At 42.3% G+C, this 9,768-nt stretch overlaps 1 protein-coding gene across 1 annotated transcript; it reads left to right on the top strand.

Moving 5' to 3' along the window:
- Positions 1-3,445: 3,445 nt before the first annotated feature.
- Positions 3,446-9,074, top strand: LOC125945429 (uncharacterized). The gene is made up of 2 exons (XM_049667176.1): positions 3,446-3,858; positions 8,948-9,074. Exons 1-2 carry the CDS (start codon positions 3,529-3,531, stop codon positions 9,011-9,013), a joined length of 396 nt encoding a protein of 131 aa, XP_049523133.1. The 5' UTR covers positions 3,446-3,528; the 3' UTR covers positions 9,014-9,074.
- The last annotated feature ends 694 nt before the right edge of the window (positions 9,075-9,768 follow it).

Genomic DNA, 9,768 nt, shown 5'->3' on the forward strand with positions numbered 1-9,768 from the left:
AAGTATGAGGGCCGCGTTTTGAAAGGAGGGGGGGGGGGGGGTCACACAGTCGTTTCTTGTGAACCACTCACCCACCAAAAAAAAAAGACACTGCTTACAATGAACATCAATACAACGTGTGCCAATTTATCTACCGCATGAATTGCTTCCAGATATGAACTCACGATAGCTGTATGCACTCTGAACAGTAATATACCCTGCCAGAGGTACCATGAACGATCGCATCCTTTGTGCGCTATCGTCTTCCACACAAATCACGAGAGGCAGACCAGCGCACTTGAGGTTCTAGAAAGCTGGACTCAAGGAGAGAACTTTCGTGTTGTCGTCCTAGCTAATTACACATACTGCATCAACATTATCACCATTAATGTCATAAGACTGGTCAGTAGTTCTTAGGAGACTTCTTTAATGGGACATGTTATCGGATCGCTGCATTAATGGCGTTGTGTATGTGTACTGTGACCTTCCGTCGTGGCTTAGTGGTAGTGTACTTAGCTTGTTGGTGGCACCAGATGCTTTGTTAATTTGTTTTTATTCCAATACAGTGCTCTCCCTGATGCTTTTTATTTAAAAAGTTTACTTGCACAAGAGAGACAGGACGTATTTTTTTTACTTTAGAGCTGCTAGTCGCACCACTACCACGAGGCATCCCAGTCCGCCGCGCCAGTCCCGCGTTACAGCATCGAGCGTGACACTGGGCCCATAATCCGGTGTAGCACAAGATGCTGGATCCCAGCGGCACTACGTTTTGCAAAAGGGACGCCTGTTAGAACGCTTCTAAATCGCGGTTCCTGGGCACCAATGTGAAGTCCGATCGCAACATTTATGACATACGGAAATATCCTGGACATTAGCTGCACTATAACAAGATAAAATGCACATGTTAAGCCAAATGAGCGCTAGCGTACTCCGCTGAGGTACCCAATATTTCATCAGCTCTGTGTCATTGTAGGTACCTTTTTATTTGACGTATTTTGTGATGTAGTAAAAATAATTATTGCGAAGCTTTTTGAACGGTCATCGGAGACCTAATGCGTATAATTTTTCAACACTAGTTGGAATCACTTGGGTCCAAAGAAGCTCTTGTCAGATCTAGAAACGGCGCCAATGTCTCACAATTATTTTCAATCAAGCTACTGATGAATTCTGAAATTTCCTCCATAAGAGAAATTGCATCTATTGTCCTTGTAATCCAAACTGAGCAGAACTTTTAAAAGATTGTTTTACAAAAATTATGCAGATAATGCTAGGTGTTTTACCATGATGTTAGCAAGATTTTATTATATTACTATTGGTCTATAATTCTTGCGTTCACTCTGTTTATGTACGTAAACACTTGTTAGCTGAGGTGGTGGCAACGAAACATTCTGCTGATTGTTTGCCGTTACCTTCGCAGGTTGCTGCGGATCTGGTGCTGTATTACCGCGAACTAGCCGCAGCAGTGCGTGAAGTGACAATATTTAAAGCATGCGTGCCTAGCATGAAGATAGAACAGGACTGGCTGTGTAATCAGAGCGCCACGTGCCACCTGTAAGGAATGCCACCTGTCCATTTCTCTATAGGAACCACCCGCATCTGGAAGCTATACTCGTATAAGTTCAGTGCGGATTTCTTCACTTGGCAGCTCAGGTGGAAGCAAGGCAACCTTCCGCTGATTGTTTCCCGCTACATACGCAGGGCGGTGGCACTTGCGTCAATGCACAGGATTTTTTTTTTTGTATTTTTGTCGCACCCCTAGCTGCCAAATCAAAATGCCAACTTGTGCTGAGTTATCTAGAGACTTGAAAGTATTGCGAAAGGAAGTTCAAGAATCAAGCCCAAGCAGGAAGGTCTAGCGCAACAAATGAGGAGCTTGCGCGAACGAACGAGCCGCTAACTAAGCAGGTTGCTGAATTGCAGGAATACTCAAGCATCATTTAACAATGGCGAAATGAAAGGTGTATCAGAAACAAAGGGCGACCATTGCTCTCTGGTTTATGCACCTTCAACCTGTCGATAATAAAAGCATTATTCTGTTTCTACTTGAGATCCTCTGCGCTGCTTCCACTGATTGCCGTTCTGGCACCTAGATCTTCAGCTTGACGCTCATGCGTGTCAGCACTTCGAATAGGTGTTCATTTGAGCATTCCAGTATTCCATAAATTTCAATATATTCAAGTCTTGAGTACTCTTCAGCACTTCCTACGCTCTTTCCTAATTCTCTCGCTTCTTCTTTTTTGTCCATTTTAGCGAGATGCAGCATGTACCATTGTCTTTTTCATCAGTTTGCATATTTCTGTCTCTCTTGAGTAATCCCTCAATAAATGTTCATTTTACTTTGCTGCCAACATATAAGGAACATTGCTTCTATTCTGAATTCGCCATCCATTTTTTATTTCACCATGCCTAACTTGCACAAAACAAGTGCAAGTTTCTTACTGAGACGATTAATTTGTGTTCACAAGCAGATGTCTCCTGGTAATCCTTCGTATGGTGTGGTCCATCTGTATCGCGGCTCTCTCAATTAGAACAGTTTAAGCTCTCCGCCGCTTTTTTTACAAAGATAGCATTTCTAAGAAATGATATTGCCTGGTTTCCTAGTCTTAAATTTTCGCTGAGATGTACAAGTACCAATGCCTAAGCCATGCATGTTTCTGCATCGCACTCAAAGCATCCCTTCACACTTTTCGAAACCTTTCTCACAGACAGATTCTTTTCGTGGGGACATGGATACGATCGTTTAAACATTAGCCGAAACGTTGCCGTCCAGTGAAGCAATGATCACAACAAGAAAGTATGTCCTAATACTGTATACACACGACTCTTACCTAAACGAAAAATAACCACGGTTAGAGTTGTCCTCCGTGCTTCATTGGACTACAGTGGTGGCACTCAGTTCTTCGTGTTCTTATAGTCCATAGACCCAGCAACCGTAGACGTCACCACCCTGGCACTTGCTTTCGTGACCTTATCGCCTAGTAGCGAAAAGATAAATGCTGCGGGCACTGCTCCGTTCCTTGTGCTTTGGGAATCTGGCCAAAGGGAAGGCTCTACACGGAAAACAACAGTGGTTAGAGCGGTCGTCATTGCCGAATAACTTATTTTGGGAGAATTTACAGAAGTACGTGGTCCAGGAAATAGTGCTGGTGGCGTGAAATATTCAATAATATTTACCAAATTGCCACCGTGCCCGTAAATTTATTTTGTGTAGCCTGAACTTTTAGGAATGAACCTAAAACGCCGTCCTGTAGGCTGTTGATACCAAGACAATGTATCCGCCAGAGTACTGAGAACAATGTGTTGCAACTTGTTGAAAAAATTGCGTAAAGTGGATTGGGACAATGAGAAACTGGGTGACAAAAAAAAAGAAACAGCGAACTAAAGTGAAATGCTTCGTTGGTACCTATTGTATAATCTATCCAATAAGCTTCTACTGGTCTGAACCGCCTGTTGCCGAACTCAGAGATGCTACAGTTATGATCAAGCCTGCTATTTTCCACATATTGGCCGCGTTGGCCTGTGCAGCTATTATTATTTTGGCAATAGAGAATGTATCTTCGCCATATGCAAGGGCCTCTCCACTTCCTGGTGCTACTCACGGTACACCTTTGCGGAATCGCACAAATAGGGCAAGCCAGGTTGCAACACGACATGGGCGTAACCAACATCAGAGTCATCAACAGCAACATCATCATCGACAAGGAGGACAAGGAAGCAAACAATGTCAGGATGCATCGACACAAACAGAAAACCGACATCGGGGTCCTCAGCAGCAACATCAACAACCACACCGAGGACAACCAGGACAAATATGTCGAGATGCATCTACACAAACAGGAGAACTACAACGACCATGTCGACGCGTATGGACGCAAACACGTAAGAAATAACGTCATTTTCCCTGCCACTGGTTGGCAAGTGCGCATGCCGAAGCTACCATTCCGAAGCATATGTATATGCGGCTATGGAAAGTGTCAGTCATAAAGGTTGTATTTCTCCACCCACCGAATTCCTATGCACATATCCGACAAAAGAACTTACTGGACAGGTAAACAAAATTTGTGTTTGTATTACACAGAACATCGACAACAGCTATTGGTCACCACAGAAAGCAAACACTTTGCCAACAAAAGTTTCTAGTATTCTATGAAACATGTTTATGCCATCAAGGAGGATGAAACACAAACACAAAATGCACAGGACGGAACTTGAATTAACATTTCCTGATTGGTGCATTCGGGAATGCAAGTTCATGTGACTTTGTAAAAAAAGAATTCTCTGTTACAAGGTTTTAAAGTCAATTTAAAACTGGCAAATGATTTTGCTGGAATTCGCCAAGGCGGAGGAGGGTTCATGAAATAAAAAAATTCTCATCCTCCCAACTGTAGCATGAAGCTGTCAAGGAAAACCATGCGGGTTCCTAAGAAAAAAACCACTTCGCAGTGGCGAAAATATTCGGCCTGGACAAATTTTTTGCGCAGCTTTCTTACTGAGGAATCCGTATGACTTCCCTTCGTAACTTCGTATTACGATCGGGTGGATAAGTGTTCCTTCCAATTTGTTATTGTTGGCTGTATGTAGGAGTCATACCAGAAGCTCTATAACATAAAGGTATTCCAAACTGTTGCTATTCCATTTCTGCAATAAGCCCTCCATGACCATTCAAACATTTTTCAGAGCGCCCTCACTTCACTGGTCTGTTACGAGAGGTTGTGAATATTGCGAAAACTCCGCACGAGATATGGAGAGTACAAACAAATTATGCACGATTCAACTGAACAAAAAAAAACTACTTCATTTCCTACCCCTTAGCCAACATTAGCCTTTCGCGATCCGTCCAGATGTGTTCGAGTGGCACCCACTTCGCCTACGTGTCATGCGACACAGACAGAAAAACGCCTGTCACAAAATCGGCAAAACTCACCAGGTCAAAGTGACGTGTACGCATTACAGAAGCAATAATATGCCGAAACGCAGTTTTTTTTCGGAATAGCTGGAGAATGTCCCAATCGAAAAGGAACAGCGGATTTCTACACCCCAACAGCTAGGTGACTGGCTACCCCAAGATGCCCGGGAGAATGAATTTAGTTTAGTACAATACAAATTTAGTTCCTGAACATAACCCTGTTATGACGACATGACACTGCCCAATCTTGTTCGCTGAAGTTTCGTTTTAGCGGAATCTTTCACATTCCGTTGCACGCCGCCGCGATTTTCGGCCAGCTACCGCAAGCTAACGAAAGGAAGCAGGCTAATCGCTCACGCCGGAACTACCCTCCTCATCTGGTTATATACCTTCTCTGCGCTAGCTCGGCCCCATCGAAACCCTCTCCTTTTATACGCGCTCCTCGGCTCTTGTCAGCCAATTAGATATAAAATAAAACTGTCAATGTAGACAATGCTATTTACTTTGAAAGCAAACAAAAGCAACCTACTATGAATGAAAAGAGGGTTGGATTGGATAAGAAGATGGTTGGACCCAATCACTGGCTGTGGCTATCGGGCGCTGAACCGCTATGGGTCCCAGCCATATTCTTGCGTCGCAGGTTACGTATATTTGACGTAAAGAGATTCAATTGAAAACAGATTTGAATAGTTTTGCCTTATAGGATCCCAGAATACAAAATATTACTTGTCTGAGATATTCGTGAACTACATATTCATTTTACAGACTGTATTTGTGTCAGACTGATAGCTATACGATAAATTTATTATCTGGTAACAACTCACTCCCCTTACTTGAATCCAACGCATTAACGAGAGAAGAAAATCTATTGAGCAGGCACTTTTCTTCCGGTGCCTAATACCTATACAATACATGGAACAGAATTCCACATATCGAGAAAGTGCAAATACTTATAGAGAGCAACGCATGACATCATAGCAAACCAGCATCGACAAGATAGTAAGAGTACTTCATGACGCTTATGTGCAACCAGCTTAGTGAATTCATCAAGGTAGATAAAATTTGGGCTCAGAAGCTGAGCGCTCACATATATAGGAGCAATCATGCCTTACCGCACTCGTCCTATACAACACATTTCTCAAAATTAAAAGTACCTCTAGGCACTTGTAAAATAGAGGTTCTACTCGCAGAAGTGTTTTTTACAGCTTATGGGCTACACTTGGCGTCTCCCTTACGAGCAAGCTATAGCAATCGCACACAAAATCATCCTTCGCTTCCTATAGAAGACGTTACTGCTCAGCTCAACGCTTTTTTCTGAGACTGCTTCGATTTGCCGTTAGTGCACGTTTCAGGCACATTTCAATTGTGCTGGGGCTCACGTCTGCGCTCGTTGTATGAAATCTCTGCGTTCAGTGCGACGTGGCGTCTCTTGAACAGCGGCTGTTGAACGCCGGCTTCGAACACGTGCTTTGCGGGCATCCAAGAAAGAATAGGTTTTTCAAGGTGTCTTTGTCGACATATGAAAAATCACCACAATACTAGGCACTTGCGTACAGTGACCGAGTTTTTTTTATTTAAAAAGCGAGCGCAATAAAGATAAACATGAAATAACTGAATAAAATTAGGGCCCGCAAATGTGCTACCAACCAATAATCAATTGTCCAGGCATACCATACGCATTGATAGCCCGGAAGCAACAGCGATACATTGAAAACAATGTTCACGGCTGCCAGATTTGCCGGAAAATCTTGTTTCATGAAGCAGTGAAGTAAACGGCTATTCAAACGACGTGGTCATTCTTGAATGTATTTCAACTTTTTTTTGCTCTTAATTGACTATATAAAGATTGAGGAGGTTTTGTTGGTGGATAGCAATACATCAGAGACGACAAATTTGGAGAACACCTCTTCTTTTCTCTTGCGATAAGCTCTGGCGTTGGTCCTGTGTGCACCATAAAACATTATTTTGTGGATGTTGAACGCATTCACTTCATATTTTTCTTTTCAAATCTGGCACCTTGTCATTGCAGGGCAGCAAAATGGAAACCAGGGCAGCTGCCTTCTGCGAAGGAAATTGTTTCCTTACGTTTCAGTAGCCCGTATAAATTCTCAACTCACTATTTTGTGCTAGGCAGGGCGTCAATAGTGGGTTAACAAAAATTTTTATCGGTCGTTTATGAACCCCATTTACAACATGATGAAACACACTTGGCCCTAAAGTAAATAATAAAATTTTGAATAATTGATCTCATTTGACTACTTAAGCGGAATATATTAGGTATATCTAGAGCAGTGCCCCATGACGGCAAAGCAAATGTCGTTAGACTGAGCCAGCTGCGGTTAACTACTCTTTTGAAGTCCACTGTTCTAGTTACGTGAAACAACCAGTATAAGTCTCCAACTAACAAAAACCTTATTGACGATCACCAATTTCAAGCGGTTACGAGCATATCACTGACACATCTGCCCTCTGACGCGATACGTTTAAAACCGTAATATTCGTGCTACTACTTCTAAAATCAAGTAAAGATGGTGTGCATTTACAAATAAGGCAGCGTTTTTGAGCCGCAAGGGCAGGCAAACCATTGATGAAAAGCTTCAGAAAAGGTGGCCAGCGTGAACCAAAAACGTTTATTTTTTGGGTGAAGCTTTTTTTTCCCAGGTTCCAGGCATTTCTCCGTTTGTATCTGGCCTTTAAGAGCGAACATGTTTAATGGGTTGGCGCCATGTAGGAACAGTGCAGTGAACAAGCACCTAAACGTTTCAAGCATGGCGTTTCATACAATAATTATTAGAGGGAGCTGTGGCACTAGTGTGCAAGGGAGTTGCAAGCCGGACAATTCAGGCAGCATGGGAATGATGATTACTACATCGATTAGTTAAACTTCGTCCTGTTGGCTTTAAAAGGCCTCGTAGATTTAAACAAGCTACTATCTTATAAATGATTAAACAACTACTATTAAAATTCTCCGCCGGCAAGACTGGAACACAGGAACTGTAGCACACAAGCCTCATAGTGAAACCGTTAGGCCACGTATCCATGAGTCGGCAAGCGGCATAAATCATCTTTTCTTGTGGAAAAGCCAGCGCGTTGAGACGCTTGGCGAGTTTCGATCCGAATTTCCACTAGAAGAAACCGACGCATCGCCAACACCACGAGTCCACCTCAACAATGTGGACACCACTGCAAACTTGAACAAATGATATGTACGTATGATGTAGTGCCTGTATGTATGTGTAATAGCATCCAGCCTGCCTATAGTTCACTGCAAACGCAATAATTTCTTCCTATAACATGCAGCTCTTTAATACTAATATGTATACCTCGGGAATTGCACTTCACAAACACACGCACTGGTTCATGAGCCAATCACACCAAGAATGTTCGCTTTACGTACATGTCAACTGGACAACCGTCTCCCAGTTCTTTCTTTTCGATTTTACTTCGGAGTTAACCAAAAAAGTAATCCTGCCTAGTGCAGATTCGAAAAAAAAATTTAATTGTTTTTTCTGGCTTTCGGTTTTTGGTTCAGTTCCGCTTTCACACCCTAACCACAAGCGACCTGTTATGTTTTTCAATGCGAACAAGCAGCATTTTTTAAACTTTCTTGTTTTGCTCAAACTCACCCACAGTTGGGCTCGATATTAAGGATTTTCTGTTGTAATGGGGCCACGGAAAGACAACGAAGAGGCAAAGGGAGAAATGGAATCACCATATGCATTTTTTCTTTCTATCTGTGGTGGCACTGCATCCTAAGTGGAATAGTTGCTATCCAGCAGAAGTAGTTGCTTTCGTCATTTCACGGCTGTTTTTTTTTTCTTACCGTGATTATCCTATTTACATGAAGAAGACGGCAGAGATTACAGGCATTTGGGGAATCTCGTACGACACGTATTATTAGGTCATCATTGTGCTGAATGTGAAATATTTTACTTTTGCCATATTTCGCCGGAAGTAGAGATTTATTAAATGCAGGTAAAAAATAACTTAGCAGAGGGCAACTTGATACACGTTTCAACATTTTGTTTGTTCATTTTTACTAATAAACGTATTTCATTGCAGGGCCTCCCAATCAATGAGTTTGCCTGGTACGAGGTCATGAGTCCAGGAGCTGTGTATAACCAGTGAGGAAATAATTAGCAACTGTACTGTGCTAAAAGGCAAGCAGTTAATTTGAAGCAGAAAATAAAATAAATATTAACCCTAATTATGGCATGAGCATTGAAAAAAAATTTTTGTGTTGAATTTTATGTTTTGCTAATGCGCGTTTCACCATACTATTTTTTCGAATTCTAATATACTAGGTGTACTTTCTCTTACTTTTATTTCTACGCGAGAAATATAATTGTGATAATTATTTCAGATAAAGTTACAACGTCCATCTGCCGTGTACAATTTTGGCGTCGATTTCAAATGTTTTGTCACTGTCGCGGTGTCTCATGTAAATTTTGCACTGAAAAAGTAATACAACTCCATATACTGGTCTTCATCACTGCAGTGACATCCAACCCACAACATCCAAAATATTAGTAGATCTGGTCTAGCAATCGCATGGCACTGTACGGATATGTCATAAAGCCAGAATGAGGATATTCGAGCACAGATACAGTATTACTTCGGAACACGTTATGCAAGCGCGGATGTCGTACAAACATTAAACTAAAAACTACGCATAAACGATTCACTAGAAAGGTTGCGCCACGCACGTTATTTTTCTCCATGGACCTATGCCGGGTCTTGTACCGCTCTGAACCCAAGCACGCCGATGCCGACGCTCTCTCCCGCTCGCCAATTTCACCTGACCCTGATCATGAGAGTCTTTTTGCCCACTCACCTTTGTCCTCTCGGCACTTGCCATCGATGACATGCGATTTGAGCAGAGC

The sequence above is a fragment of the Dermacentor silvarum genome, chromosome 5 (assembly GCF_013339745.2).
Source record: "Dermacentor silvarum isolate Dsil-2018 chromosome 5, BIME_Dsil_1.4, whole genome shotgun sequence".
Taxonomy (NCBI): Eukaryota; Metazoa; Arthropoda; class Arachnida; order Ixodida; family Ixodidae; genus Dermacentor; species Dermacentor silvarum.

Bases quoted from the DNA above. Each gene is read 5' to 3' on its own strand.
- LOC125945429 (XM_049667176.1), top strand. From the start codon at position 3,529: ATGTATCTTCGCCATATGCAAGGGCCTCTCCACTTCCTGGTGCTACTC. The intron at 3,859-8,947 runs GTAAGAAATAAC...ATTTCATTGCAG, and splicing joins ACGCGTATGGACGCAAACAC to GGCCTCCCAATCAATGAGTT.